The sequence below is a fragment of the Chelon labrosus genome (assembly GCF_963514085.1).
Source record: "Chelon labrosus genome assembly, chromosome: 18".
NCBI lineage: Eukaryota > Metazoa > Chordata > Actinopteri > Mugiliformes > Mugilidae > Chelon > Chelon labrosus.
This window is the reverse complement of record NC_140351.1, coordinates 13,770,212-13,786,004: the sequence shown is the minus strand read 5'-3', so window position 1 is coordinate 13,786,004 and position 15,793 is coordinate 13,770,212. Positions and strand designations below refer to the sequence as shown.

Here is a 15,793-nt window from a genome sequence, read left to right as displayed (position 1 = left end):
GCAAAGCAGGTTCAGATCATGAAAAGCACCTTCTCAGCTGAAATTAGGACGGTTACTTTATATTTAATGGGGCAGTAAATTAACAATTTGGACGCCTATTAATTATCTTTAAAGTCATATATGAAGTTCCAGCTCATTTCTCGTTGCACTTCAGAGGAAAATGGCACCATTTCAGTCCTGTAGAGTAAGTTTGATTTGCTGTAAAAATACAGGAAGAGATTTCACATAGTTCTCCTTGATTATTAAAGTTTTAGATAGTATTTGTATTGAAAAGCTTTATTTTTGTCATTCAGTTTAATTATTAATTTGTATTTTACAAAGAAAAACACAAGAAGTAAAATCATTTTCTTTAGGGTTTTTAGCTGAAACAAACCAAACCAATTGAAACCAAACCAAACATCCTCAAAAGTACCAAAGCTATAGTTCAGTCCTTGGATGTGTTAAATTTAAGAGACTGTGCACACTTTCTGAACTACAATGAAATAATGCCTAAAAACTAGCTTCGTCTGCCGAAAATAACTCGATTTATTTTGGGTTAAACTTATATTTTCACAGTGAAAAATCCTCCAAAAGCTAATAAAACCTCCCCTGAAGCCCAAACCTCATAACGCTGCTGAATGTCAAAACTGAATTACAGGCGTGTCCTGTCAGATATGATGACATTGCTTCATGCATCACAGCTAGCGCAAAAGCTTTTCCACTGAAACGGCCGCTCTCTCTGTGTGCGTGTGTGTTACGAGGCTGGCGTGTCTGAACAGTTAAACTGAGGAGGAAACTGTAGATTATCAGATTCCTCATGTGTAGACCAGCTGTGCCTGGACTGTGTGTGTGTGTGTGTGTGTGTTTGTGTGTGTGTGTGTGTGTTCAGGTTGAGACAGAAGCTGTGGTTTGGCCCTGGCTGAGGTCTCTGAGGAGAAGTGCTTATGTGGCACCTCGACTCCCCTTCATTACCGCTTCATCTTCTCTGTCCCCTTTGTAGCCTTTGTTCTACTTGTGCAGCGGTTATTGTTCCATCTTAAAAGTCTGATTTCCATCCCATAATATAAAGGTAATTATTATGAAGAGCATTAAAAAAAAAACTAAATAAATAAAATACACACTTAAGGCGACTTCTTTCAGCCCCATTTTCCACGTCTCCAACTCTACCCCGAACCTTCCCACCTTCTCCATTTACCCCGTCTTTAATTACGGTGCCTCCAATTGGCTGAAACTTTCAGCCAATCAGGCCTCTTTGTCGAGGCGGCCCTTGACCCCCTCAGGTGGTACTCGTGTGCCTTTTTGTGTGTGTGTCAGAGATGACGGGCTCGGTTTAAAACCTTGCGGGACCCTTGTGTCAGGGCAGTCTGTAAGAGGAACAGTCGGCTGCACGAGGAGTCTCCCATCACACACACAAACACACACACAGGCACACACCTGGAGGACCAGCCGGCCTTCCTTTGAGTCCGGATCTGCAGGCGCTGGTATAAAACAACCACAGGTAAGAGGGTCTGCGTTTGCTCCGGTCGTTTTTAGGTGCTTCATGAAGGTTTCAAGTTCAGGTTGAAGTTTGAAGAACAGCTGGTTCTGTTTTACGACGACAAATCAGTATAGCCTCAACGCGGCCCGGAGCCGGGAAACAACATGTTTGTTTAAAGAGTTCACCTCCGAGCTGCAGGGGTCACCTCCCCAGCTCTCCAGGTGACCACAAGTGCAGGTCAGGATTGGAGTGGTAAGAGATCTGCTTAAAAGCTGCAGCTATGTGGGGAAATGTACTAAATAACGTGACAAGAGCATAGTGAAAAGTTGAGGATACATCAATGACAAAACTCAAATTGAGTGACAAGTTACGCGAATAAAGCCTCCTTTTGAGCATCCGTGTCCAGTGTTGGGCACGTTACTTTTAAAAAGTAATTAGTTATAGTTATTAGTTACTTCTAACTGTTAGTAACTGAATTACTCCACTGTAAAAGTAACTAGTTACCAGGTAAAGTAACTATTGCGTTACTTTTTTAAAATATGTTTAAATACGTCTAATAATTTGATTTTTCTTGAGCGTAATGTACACTTCATGTGTACGTCCTTGCCTTTTAACTCAGTAAGGTTAAAGTAGTGCCTATACTTCCACCTTTACCTCTGAATGCTCCAAACCGCATTTGCTGCAGGCCATCTCTGATCGCTTGTGTAATACTGCAATTCTGTATGTAAACAACACCTGCCCAACACTGCCCTGCTGCTGATTGGTTTACCATCTTACCCTACCTTAGCCGATCATTGTCACTTATGCGGCTACCACCCCGACCACACCCAGATGGGAAAAAAACAAAAAACGAAAAACACCTTTACAGCTCACTCTTGTGGCTGGCTGACAGCGCAAGTAACGCACCACATTTAATTCTCGGTAACGCCGTTGTAACGGAGGAAATAGTAATTAGTTAGATTACTCGTTACTGAAAAAAAAATAACGCCGTTATTCCCATCACTGTCCGTGTCTTTGGTCTCAGCAGGAGGGGAAAGGAGGTTCAAACATGGCTGAACAGAGGAGAACCAGCTTCTCCGGTGTGATGATCGCCGCTCTGCTGGCTGTGATGCTGCTGCCTGGTGAGTACACAGTGGGCAGTGGGACAGGGGGGACAATACCACGGGACCAGGGTCAGTGTGTCAGATACAAGGTTATACACAAGTGTCTCAATGAAAATTCTCCTTTAAAATGGTACAGAAATGAAAGTATTAGAGCAAACTTTGCTGAAAATTACAGATAGTGTTGGGTGGTTTAATGTAGGAGTACAACTGAGGATTATTAGAATTATTTTCAAGTTGTTTTTTAGTCCATAAAGTGGAAAATTATTGCACATTTTTCATCAGAACCAGCCCGTTTTCTGAGCTCCTCTTTACAGCAAAACTCACTGAAAAATGTCCCCAGAGCTCGGGGATGCTCTGAAAGGTGAGTGCACTTATAAAAGTGTCTATTAGAGAAACGAAGGAGCCCTTAAAGTCTGCCTGTTCACACCCCAAAGCTGTTCTTAAACACAGTACTTGAGTAAACACATGTGCATCTGCAATCACAGCTGACGGTCACACAAAGAAACATCTCTCTCTCCCAAAGCGGTTTTGCGGATCAGAGCACGGAAAGAGTGTGATATAAGTCATTAAATGAGGACTGCAGTGTACTGGGTGCTCGTATGAATCATGCAAGTGCTGATTATTGTTATTAAAGGGATGCGTTGATGAAAAATGGCAGATTTCACCACTTCTTTGTGCCACTCGGCAAAAAAATTGTCATAATTCAGAGACTTTACTTGATAAAATAGACATGTTTCTCACACTCTGTGATGGGCTTATTCAACGTTTGTGCTTATAAAACTGTAGAAAACAGTAGCGAGTGAATGAAATGATAAAACGTATCTTAACGAACCTTCTGAATACGTTTTACCCGAGTCTAAATCTAAAGGTTTTGTTTGTTGAAGGGTTATCTGCCCTTGACCAGTTCATAGCCACAGCTGTATCATAATCCGGCTCCAACATGCCTGTGATGTTCATATATCATCAGTAACATGCAGACGTGCCGCTCCTCTGCCACCTGTTTCCAGTTTGCTCTTGACATGATTGATATATTTACAGGAGGGCGGCAAGGCCCTGCTTATGTCTCATCTAAATGGGTTTTAAAGTTACACTGATGGTTAAATGGTTAAAGGGGGAAAACTGTAGAAGGAGCCGGAGGAGGGGTCTCTTTCATCGGTGCTGGTCCAGTAAAAAAATTAGTACCTGTCAGCATCACCTCCTCCTCTACCCTCTTAAAGCGCTGCTGTTTCCAGATGTGCCAGCCGTTTTTTTTTCTTTTTCTTTTACGGGCTCGTAAAACATAATACAGCGGATACACTGAGGCAGCATCATTTAGCCCACCGTCCTCCTTCCTCCACGTCGCCCCATCATCACCTCAGGTCACCTTCGCTTCTCCTTTAATTCTGTTTTCAAACCTTTCCCTCTTCCCGTGACCTTACACGCTTCACCGCACACCCCTTCCTTCTGATTACTCCATCAAAGCTTATCAAAACTCTTCTTTAAGAGATTGATGTTTTTCCCGACACGCGTCACGTAACCCTGATTCATCTCCCACCCCCTCCCCCTGCATCTTTTTCTTTTTTTTCTAAACCTCTCATCCGTTCCCTTCTTATTCTTCCTCTTTCTCCTCCTCTTCCTCTGCCTCTGTAAGGGATTAACACCTTTACCCCGCGGAGATGAAAGAAACCCAGAGCAGAGCTGAATCTGCTGTATGGGGGTCATATACATGTGTGCACACACACGCACACAGGTCTCTGAGAACACAGCATGGGGTTTGATGTTGCAGGCTCCCCTATAAAATCTACAAAGAGTCCCTGCGCTTCAGGCTGAGCCAATTACCTCTGCCCTGTTTAAACCTCAAACACTTACAGGTTGAAATGATTCATTAATGTCATATTATCGCTTATGTACCTACATCTTCGCTCCACTTAACATCTGTTTTTTGTTTTTCTCCACTTTTCTAGCATTCTTGTCTGCTGGACCGATTGCTCAAAAGCCCAAAGGAGATGGTGAATATGTGATTTATTTTCTCTTTAAATAAACAAACACAAACTGTTGCTTCTAAAATGCGCACAGTGGCAGCTTCCCAGCGGTGAAAGACCATGAAAGTGATTGAAAAATGAGCCCATGAGTGTATTATTAGAGCTCGACGCCCAAATTTATCACTGCACCTCACCTTGCTTCAATGTAGCGTCAACACTAAAACCTGTGATTGATATCTAAAATGATGTAGCAGCAATTTCCCACAGAGGCCGTAATCATGTCTGACCTCAAAATAAAAGCAGCGAAGAAGTCCTTGGCTGAAACTTTGAAAAGTCACTGGGAAGTCCTTGAATTTGACGTCCGAGCCTCTCTCCGATCCTCTTTCTTTCCTGTCCTCAGCGGGGGAAAGTATTCAGGAGAGGGCGGATGCTGCAGCGCTGCAAAGGAGACTGATCCGCAACCGCAGGAACATCAGCTGGTACAATCAGCACTCTGACTTCTGGGGCTGGTACAAATTCTTCACTGACAACGGCAACCAGGAGGCAGTGAGTAAACGCTGTTTTATTGTGTGTCTTTCGTATCAAAGTCTTAAAGTTACAGAACTTTTATTTTTTAAGTATGAAACAAAGCTCTGTTCTGTTTTGAAAGAGTGTCTTCCAAAGCAGCTGTTAACCTCAGCTCAGTAGTTTTAGAATTTTTTTAGCTTATTGTTTTGGTTTTTCCACTGTACACTACTTGTCATTGGCATTGAACAGCAAAATTAGCGACTAGCCACTAAAAATACCACTTTGTGAGCTAAAGAGTTCTTCAAGAGTTGGTAGGAACCAAAATAAAGCTGACTGCCTAAAATATCTTAAAATGCTGATATACGGTGTTCTCCCTTTTGTAAAGCTGTAAATCAGTCTTGTGTGTGTTGTGTTGCTGGTTACACTGCCCCTAGTGGCCAAAAAGTAAATAAATACAGCTTTAAAGTTCACAAAACAATGTATCCTGCAGCAGTTCTCCCTTATTGTTTTTAGAATATTCCTAACAAAGAATCACAACATGGAAAATAATAATCTTCAGAGGTTTCTGTGGATTATTCCCAATAAATTCAGTTCCACATGGAGACAGAGGCATCTAAGTGTAACAGTAGGTGTTTGGTACTAAGCAGCATCTCCTCCTCCTCAGGTTCAGGAGATGGATCGCATCTACTTGGCCTACCTCCAGAACAAGAACCGTGCCGAAGGACGTCGCTCCTACAAGGCCTACCTGGCCCACCTGGGGGAGATCTACAAGTCCTGCGCAGAGTCTGACGACCCTAACTGCGTGGCATCTTCTACCACCAGGCCCAAACCTAAACCAGAGCCCCCCAAGCCTGCACCAATAAAGACCTGTGATCCCACCAAGGACCCCCACTGCCTGTACATGGCTTTGGTGCAGGGCAAGAGCCCCTACCTGCCCCTCGTGCTCCCAGTTGCCAATCCTGCCCCAGCACCAGTCAAGGCCCCTGCCCCTATGTACGTCCGGTCTGCTGCTCCAGCCAAGGACCCACAGTCTGGCTATTACTACTATGCTCCATCCGCAGTGCCTTTCCTTTCCAAGGTATGCTTCTGGTAAACGATTAAGAGGATCTAGTGGATCCAATCGTGATGCACTCATTTTTAACTGCAAGGTTTTTCCCTCTCCTTAACGCTAAGCTTAAACATTTGCCTGTGTTCCTCATGCTTCAGGAGCAGAAGGCCGAGCTGCTGCGTATCTGCTCTTCTGATGATGTGGAGTGTCTGCAGTACCACCTGAGAGCTGCCTATGGGCATAAACCCTCTGCCGGGCCCCTCCCTTCATACGCCCACCTCGGCTGTGACCCCAAGAAAGACCCCACCTGCAAACCCAAACTGGTTCAGAAAGCTCCTTCTGGTCTTTATCTTCAGTATCCCAACTGCGACCCGCTCCGCGATCCCTACTGTGCCTACGCTGCCTCTCTTGTGGTGCGCTTAATTATAATTTTTAATAATTTTCATTCAAGAGATATTAACTGCGTTGTGTTTTATATTTTTATTTGCATTTATGCCTGATTGTGTTTTTAATTGTGATTTGTCCCTCCAGGCTCCTCGTGCTCCTAATCCCCCTGCCCCTGCTGGGCCTGGGTCCTGCAACCCTCTTTTTGAAGATGGCTGCAACCCTCTCACCGCAACCAAATTTGCTACTCCCCCAGAGGAGTACAGAAATGAGGAAAAAGAGCAGGCTGCTGCTATTCGTGCTGCTCCTCGTGCCGCTGAGCAGAACAGCGACCCCTATGCCATGTTTAGGGATGCTTATGCAAATGCTAACAGAGTTACTGATCCTTATGCTATGTACCGCCAGGCTAGCACCCCCCCACCTCCTGTCAACGACCCATATGCCAGACTGCGCCAATACATGGCCCAAGCTCAACCTAATGACCCATATGCTCCACGCATGGAGGCTGCTCCACGTATGGAGGCGGCTCCTGAGTCCAACCCCAACGACCCTTTCTCTGTTATCCGTGAGGCAATGGCCGCTATGCATCGCCGTGGCCCTCCCACCCCGAGACATCAGTACCCTTTTGCCAGTCCCAACTATGAGGAGCCTGCCCCAGAAGCGCGCCACCCTCTGGGCCCACCAGGTAAAACCAAGGAGGGCTACGAATGCTTTATCGGCTACGACCGCGAATGCTACCCCGTGAAGCCCAATGAGCCCCGCTCTGGAGTCCACCGTCGTATGCCCTACCCTGCTGAAGCCTACGAGCCCCACCTGAACGCTGATGGAACCCGCAACGGAGTCCTGGAGCCCCCTAACCCGCACTGCGACCCCGAGTACGACCGCGACTGCCGCCTGCGTCGCTACGAGCCCGAGCAGTCCCCCGCCGAGACCCAGCCCGAGCGCCACGCCGAGGAGGACCACAACCAGGGGGCAGCAGAGAGCGCACATCAAACCGAGCAGCAGGAGCAGGAGCAGTATGAGGCAGAGCCCTACCAGAGCGGCCAGGAGGAGCCTCACATGTCTTACCAGCCATTCTCGCAGGGTATGCCCAGCCTCCAGGACATACTCAGACGCTACGGAGACCAGTACCCCGAGCAGGATGATCACAGAGCTTATGCAGATGACTACCGCAAGAAATAAACACGCCAACACACATGCATGCAGATGGACATGAATACACAGTCCCGTGCGTTCCTGTTGCTTAGCCCTTGAACGCCTCACGCACCAAGCATCCAGCTCTATCTGGAACAGATATGGGACACAGGTGAAGTCAATGGACCCAATAAGCAAGTACATCCAAACATGGCTTCCTGCTGTAGGAGCACGGATCACACCTGGCTTTCTCTGCCTTTTAGTTGCTTCAGACATGTTTGCTTTGGCGTATTGTTTTCTGCTTTCCACCTCAAACCTCATTACAAACACTCATTTGTGTAATGACTTCCTCAGCCTTGCTTGTGTATCTATGCATCTTACTTTTTAAAGATTTGTTTGTTGCTTTTTGTCAGTGATTTATTATGTAAAGATTTTTTTTTTTCATTTGATTGTTCTAATAAAAAGCTTCAGAAAGCTCTTTTTGCATTTTATTTAATGGATCTTGACATTTTGGCGCAGATGTACAGACAAACTGATTCAGTGATGAAGCACTACTGTGTGCTGGGCGTCACATTTTTGACGTGTTCACATAAAACGGCAATGAAAGGAAACCACAAACGCCCGGTACTGGTTTTCCTTTTGTATACATCTATAGTTGACTTACCAGTTGAAAAAGATATACATCTTGACTCATTTCAAAATAATGAGCTGACTGGGCCTGGGAGCTAAAAGCACATTTCTTCTTTTGATATAGCTTCAGTTCAGGAAGAAGTTTAATACAACTGTTTTCATAAGTAAAGCTCCTCATAAATACGTTTGGACTCAGCAAATACTGAGTCAAGACATACAAAATAAGATCATGTCACTGCAAAATGACAGGCTGTCCGCACCAGCGCCGCACAAGAGTTTCCCCATCTAAAAACACATTACCGCTGGAGTACTCTACATTATACTGTGTTCTACAAGAACACCTGGTTTTCTCGCTGTAGGAAATATCTGTTCTATAATTATAGAAGTAGCAGAAGTCTTTTACTACGGGATACCTTAGTATAACCTACCGACTTGAGTAATATGACACATTAACTGCTGCACACCTCCACTCCCTTCTTGCCTTTCTGCGAGTGTCTTTGGCCTGAAGCCTTGTGCTTCGGATCAATGGTTCTGGCTCCACCAACCTCTCCAGTCTTAATTGCTTATAGTTATCTATTGCGACCCAAATGTTTTGCACAATTCTTTTATGAAACTTCATATATTTACACATTATGTCAGCATACTCACCTGTAATACAACAACCGTGTTTTCTGCCTTGGTACTCCTGTTCATTCTTATAATAGTAACATCTAAAAGACAATTTTAGTTGTTAATGATGCTGTAGTGAAAAACTTACGAACTGAACTAAAACATTAAAACTTTATCTTTGGATTTGATCACATGGAGCTGAACACCTCTCTGTTCAGTTTTTCCTCACATCTAGACAAAATAAAAGCAAGTCGATTTTCAAATAACACTTGATCTTTGGCTGACAGGTCTGAGGCTTGTTTTTTTGCTATTTTTCCAAAGGGGTTCATCAGCCCCTCTGCCCTCGTCTTATCCTCGCTTGACACGATGGTCCTCTCATTCAACTCCAAAAACGCAGCGTGAGGACGGTCACAGGGAGCAGAGGCTCCACTTCATTGATCCGAGAGCCCTCAATCACGTTAACAGCAGCTGCCATTCAGACGTCCAGAGGGAAGCTCTTGTAGCGCTTTCAAAGTTTGGTAGAAAACTTCAGACTTTAGCTCCCAATAAAAAAAAAAAAAAGTGTTGATCGCTTCGTCTTTCATCCAGCAGGGATAGAACCTGAAAACACTGATGACAAGATGTGGGAGAATGTGGCGGACAGGACAGGGTTAAGAGACGTTATGGGTGCAGAAGTGGAGACAGCACATCATAACTGTTGCTAATATTAGACAGACTTGGTATTTGCAAAATCAATATTTCAACTTTTACTTTAATTGTTCTGGAAATGTCAGAAGCTGCAGATGAAAACGGTTGGTCCCAGGAAGATTAAATAACAACAACATATATTGCTGCTTGCTGCATCTTGCTTAAATGACAGTAAAACCTCTTAATGCTAACCATGATAAACATCTTCTTTGTAGGAGAATCTGTGTGCTGCCTGCTCATATTTATTCATTGAAAATCCAGTTGAAGGATCAATTGATAAAAATCAAAGTTGCAAATGAATTCAAATCACATTTAGTGCGAGAAAGCAGAAGGATGAGAAGATGTCTGCCTTCCATCATCTGAGTTGGAGATAGCGCAGTGCCGAAAATGGCAACTCAACCTTTACATTAGTGAAGATAGGGACATTTAAAATATAAAACAAATAAAGGCAAATAAAAGATAACACACTTGAGACTAAAACAAGAGATCAATGTGGTGATCCCTGAGCTGATTAGTACTTTTGCTGAGGTATCCATACCTTAATATATCTTGGATTGAATTTATTTTATTATGCAAACATGCAACTACACACAAACACTGCAGGACATAAGTGTAATTAAAAATGATATATGATACATAAAAGTTTCATTGCCACCAAAGAGATACTCTTAAGTCAGGTACACTATCACATCAGTAAAACTTCTGCCTACAGCTGGTGTGTGGGTGCAGAGTTATGCAACAATAAACACTGAAGACAAGCAGCTGACCTTAAAGGTTTTACTAAAGACATCTGCCTTAAGATAATTACATCATTGTTTCACAGTCAATTATAGTCATTTAAAAAACATTCTAGACCAAAAGGTATGAAAATAAATTGCTCTTCCACAAATCTGGGCATAGAGGATGCGTGTATGTTAGCATCCTGCTCCATTAGCCAGTACAGAAAACATGTGTGAATCACATGTCGTTTGTTTTCTACACATATAAATGGTACAAAATTAAACAACCTCTGTATGCGCTTCTCATAATATAAAGTCATTTTGTGGGTTCGTTATGTTCAGAAAACAAATTTGTCCCCACATTTGCTCTTTTTATATGCAATTTTTTGGGCTGCCGTTCATTATTTGATGAACATTAAATTGAAGTGATGCCACTTCAGCAAAACTGCTGCACATCCCAGCGCTGTTCCTGAGGTCTCCCGCCAAGCTGAAACCTGAAATATGAAGCCAACGTGTTAAGTATGAAGAACTGCAGTTCCTCGAATGGCCACTTGAGGCTGGTTACAAAAGCGAGTCAATTCCATTAGTCTTATATGTTAAAGGGGAACTCCGGCGCAAAATGAACCTGGGGTTAATAACACGTGTACCGAGTTCGACCGTTCTAACAAGGCTCACAATATCACCACACTTACACGGTAGCATAACTAGGGTCTCTACATGTAAACCGAACCATTGAGAACTTTGCAAGTATACAGGCAGTTTATTAAAAAAGGAACACAGTACCGTTCACGTCCGGCTCGCTTATCCAGGCGGGCGCCATCTTGGGGAAACTGAACTCTCTTCGTTCAGTGCTTCTCTATGCTCTCAGTGCTTTCTTCTGGCAACAGACAGTTTAAGATGTTCAACTAACAGCAGAAATAAACCCGTGTACATATATGGTATGATATATTTTTGGTCTCTTTAGCTTATTTCTGTGTTCATCATGACTTCACCAGAGAGAATTTTTAAATAATATCAAGGCTTAAAGTTGTGCATAATCAAAAGTATGGTCATTTTGAGTGTCAGGTGGGTGACCTCACAGATTGTTAGGTCACTGCCTCAAAGTCACGCGCTCTCCTCAGCTCCACTTATTGTCAAAATGTTTTGCCCATTTCTGAATTAGTCTGGACTTAGAAGGAGGGCCTTAGATGGGGACTGCCAAGATGGCGACAGCCGGAGATGCCGCGCCGAGCTTCAGAACTGCTCTTTGCAGTCACTTTTCTTTTCCCTAACACAAGATAACTAGGATTATCCACACCACTGAATTCATTCTTTTGGCCTTCCTGATTACATTACACAATTATGATCCTTGATCATAGTCTATCATGTGTCTCAGCCATGTTAATGCAAGAATTTATGGCTCCAACGTCGTCTAATCTGACCATTTTATCAGATAATATGGTGCAGTTTAAACTGCGGCTCCATGAAGTTCATAAAATGGGCATCTGCTTACAGACTAAACCTTTTATCATCATGCTTTCTACAATATTGAATCTGACCATTGTGTTTTAATCATCTGGCCGCAGGAAAACACTTAATGCTGAGGAATTACCGTAAATCTGCTTTGACAAACATTCCCTTCAAAGTGAAGCTCATGACTGCATGTTATCGATTTCTCTTCCTGCTGTTCGCAGACGGGCTGGTTATAGCCTGCATTCTTCCCTGTGTTTATCTGATTTATTTCCCCTCCAAAGCATATAGTGTTGTTCATTTTCAGATATCGTCGGAAAGTCAGTTTCATAAAAAAAAGTGCCCTTTATTTTGAAAATGTAGGATGTAACATCAAATTAATCTCAGAGGCCATCTTGTGTGACCTTTAATGTCATCCTAATAATTTTATGTTATGCACTGAATGTTCCCAAATATGCACCGTTACACCGTTTGTGTCTTTATAATGGAAAATGTGAGTATTTTGTGACATTACAGGCAGCCACCACATTAAAATGTTTCGTCCACTTGAGGTTCGACTTTGAGGAAGAAGTAAAAAAACATATTGTGGGGAGAAACAGGATAACGCCTCCGCCTCTTCCTCAGACTCCTGCAGGGCAGAAGAGCAACAAATCAAAGAGACGACAGCGTGAGACAAACTCCATCCAAGCGAATGAAGAAGTGAATGACGGCGTGTGTCTCCTCTGCTCATGCGTGTGTGACTGGAAGAGATGCTCACCCCTAAATATATCTGAGCCGGTCTGCCTCCAGCTGCTCACAAAGTCATACCCCCTGCACTGCAGATAACACACACACAAGCTGGGACTCCCTCTTGTGGAGACGAGGTCAGCGTCAGTCACCGCTGATGCCGTCAACAAGAGTCAGAGCCGATTATTTGTCTGAGACTAACAATAGATCACACTGTCAAACTAATTACAGAACATCCTCAACACCTCTGTCCTGTCATCAGCTGCTAAAGTGCATCATTTGCAACACATGTAGCACCATGAAACCAGTGTATTTGCAAGAAATAATTTCTTTGCTATTGCACTTTAATAGCTTGTTTTATGTTGCATGGATTAGGGTAAATATTAATTCCTCTCAGGTAGAAGGTCAGTAAGCTGTCTTGATGTTTAAATGTTTGCAGCCTTGCACTACTCAAGATGGATTAACCATCTCCTGACATGCTTCTTCTCCTTCTCCTTGCATGATTGCGGCCGGCCAGCCTAAGAACTTCCTCGATCAATCTTTACCATATCGTTACATCGCCTCAAGTGGCGATTTCAGTACGGTTGCAAATCGATCGCAGTGTTCCCACAGACTCATGTTAAGGTCGTGGTTTTAGCTGCAGACATGGAAGCGCCATCTGAAGGACTGTTACATAACCAGTTTCTTCTTTTTTTCCTTCACTTCAAGAGCCACTTGACTGGCAATCAAGATATTCCCGCAAAACACAGAAGCACTGGCCATGATTTCCATGCAGAGAGACCTCGTCAATAGTTCAGTTTACTGAAAGCGGTAACAGAGATGAGCATCATTCCTAAATAAGTAATTTAAATAGAGAGTTATTTAATTGCCTTTTTTGTGTATGAAGTACAAATGTGAACAATTTACTTCATTGCACAGTATCAACTCCACTATCACTGCCTGCTCTTGATTGCTCAATTTGTTGCATCTAAAATGAAACTTGATGAACTGAATGAGAGGACTAAGTTTATTTTTCATTACTACTCAAGTAGTTTAACATCCAAAACGGCTGATGCTGGAAAATGATATTGCAACCGGAGTTGAACAGTGAAAAACCAAACTCAATCGACGCACTGTGACATTGTCTAGTTAGCCAGTCAGCCTAGACGTCACAGCAACAGTTGCTCGGTTGATTTGGCTGGATAATACAGGGTCTTTTGCACTGCAACCAGGTGACGACTGCTCACTGTTTTCTTCATCCCATTTCTCTGGAGGTTTTCCTAGAATGCAAACCCCTTCAGCTCAACAAAAACTCTCTCTCTAAGTGTGACACAAAAATATTGTAATATTGTATTATTATCTCGATCTGCAGAAAATCACGAGGCAGCAACTTTTTTTAAATTAAATAAAGATCACACAGCTTTATTAGAGACCTTCCTTCTCTGGAACTTAAAACTGTACCTGCTCTGAAAGTAAGATTAGGATTAAATCAGATATTCTACCTAATAGAGTGCAGGACATGACCAGAAATGTCAGCATGGCCAAAAAAAAAAAAAAAAAGCGAGGTGCTACTTCTATCACTTTGAGTCCAGAACTGGGAAATAGCACCAGGAGGGATGAAACGTCGAGGGGGTCCACCTCTGATCGCGTGTCCAATTAGCGACCCAGAGCAGGAGCGAGGAAGAAACTGGTGGAAAGATGGTAAAAACAAAGAACAGTCATGAGAAAAGTGAGATGATGAGGAGGAGAAAAGGTGAGAAAACGAACAAAGCAGCAGGCGCCCGGCTGAAAAGACGGGGCTCACAATGTCTCGATGCGCATTAATATTTCTGAGCGCATCCCCGATTATCAGGATGTGAAGGAGAAAGGGTTCAACTCTCCTTATCTTCTTCCTCCCTTTTTCAAGTCAGAGAGGTATATTTGTCATGCAGAAACACACTGTACCGCAAGATCTGAAATGATGAGCTGGTCGGACGGAGAGCGGTGGTGGTCGATAAAGGTCGCACATTAAGTAATGTCCTTTTAAATCTTGCTTAAACAAAGTTCCTCATTAGTCCGTCATAAAGATTATCGATTTCACCTTGCTCAGCCATGCCGTACTTTAAGTTATAAATCATTTTATGGTGACTTATATTATAACAAGGTCTGCCAAATAAATAAAGTGACTGTGTGGGTAATGAGAGTGATTGTTCAGGAGCAGCTCCATAGCTGTGAGCCCCGAACTAACGACCATCCCTACAATAGATAAGAGGCACTTGGGGCAATTTTGACATAAAGTAGGTCTCTGTGTCCCCATCAACGAGCCACAGATCAGAAAACCCTCCAGCAAAACAGTAGATTTAACAACTTACAGCTAATAAAAGTGTAAATAAAGAGCTTTATTACAGTGAGAGAGTAAACAAACTGATGTCATTGGACCTTTTCCAAAAGCTTGATGCAAAAGAAATGAAGCGCAACAAATGCTACATCTATTTGAATCACAGCGGCGCTACGTGACCTCTTCCACCGCCGTCCAAAAATAGCAGCAGGTGGTGTTTTAATAACACATACAGTCTGTTCTCATTACACGGACCAGGTTGGAAAAAGGTTAAATGGTGTAAAATAAATCTGTAGTGACCAATTTCTGGTCACAGGAGCAGAGTGGAGACTTAATCACCTCTTACTGCTGCTGCTGCTTCTTACTTACACAACCAGTAGATATAAAGCAGCGTTATTGGATATTTGCAGACTATAAGTAAAAAATTCACTTTTGTTTTTGCTCCTGTTTTGTCTCGGGCAAGATTCAGCTGTCCACGTACACAAGAAGGATCATAGGACACTCATTAGAGGACAACATTTTAGAAAGAGAAGATGAAAGAGGTGTAAAGGAAGCATCTACGTCAAATTAGAAAACCCCTCTCTGAACAGAAGAGGTGGACTGAGATATAATCTTCCATTAATTTACAGTCTTTAGGTGTCGTCACATCTGGACTTCATTTGATTCAGGGAATCATTTAAGTAAGTAAAGTGCTTTATTTTGTCATTATACAATGTACAGCGAAACTGCATGGTCGGATGGAGGGTTAGTCCTGAGCCGCTGCGACCGCGTGCGCCACCACTGTGGGCCAACCTGACCCGGCACCTAGCACCCATGTTTTGATGATGGGAGCGGAGTGGCCGAAAACCCACGCAAACATGGGGAGAACATGCAAACTCCACACAGAAAGGCCCTGAGAATTGAGCCCTCTCTGCCTGGGAACTCGAACCAAGGACCTTCTTGCTGTGAGGCACCAGCGCTACCCACTGTTCCACCATGCATACAATATTGTTACCATGTGGGATTTAACCTTGGTTCGGTCCTAATCACGGGGCAAACAAGATAGAGTTCTGACCCAGCCTACAACACTACATTCCTGTCAACA

The 15,793-nt window shown here is 43.4% G+C and overlaps 1 protein-coding gene across 1 annotated transcript; it reads left to right on the top strand.

Moving 5' to 3' along the window:
* The first annotated feature begins 2,437 nt into the window (after positions 1 to 2,437).
* Positions 2,438 to 7,954, top strand: and1 (actinodin1). The gene is made up of 6 exons (XM_084566633.1): positions 2,438 to 2,577; positions 4,503 to 4,547; positions 4,921 to 5,066; positions 5,692 to 6,105; positions 6,234 to 6,488; positions 6,607 to 7,954. Exons 1-6 carry the CDS (start codon positions 2,505 to 2,507, stop codon positions 7,639 to 7,641), a joined length of 1,968 nt encoding a protein of 655 aa, XP_084422759.1. The 5' UTR covers positions 2,438 to 2,504; the 3' UTR covers positions 7,642 to 7,954.
* The last annotated feature ends 7,839 nt before the right edge of the window (positions 7,955 to 15,793 follow it).

Bases quoted from the DNA above. Each gene is read 5' to 3' on its own strand.
- and1 (XM_084566633.1), top strand. From the start codon at position 2,505: ATGGCTGAACAGAGGAGAACCAGCTTCTCCGGTGTGATGATCGCCGCT. The intron at 2,578-4,502 runs GTGAGTACACAG...CCACTTTTCTAG, and splicing joins GGCTGTGATGCTGCTGCCTG to CATTCTTGTCTGCTGGACCG. The intron at 6,106-6,233 runs GTATGCTTCTGG...CTCATGCTTCAG, and splicing joins CAGTGCCTTTCCTTTCCAAG to GAGCAGAAGGCCGAGCTGCT.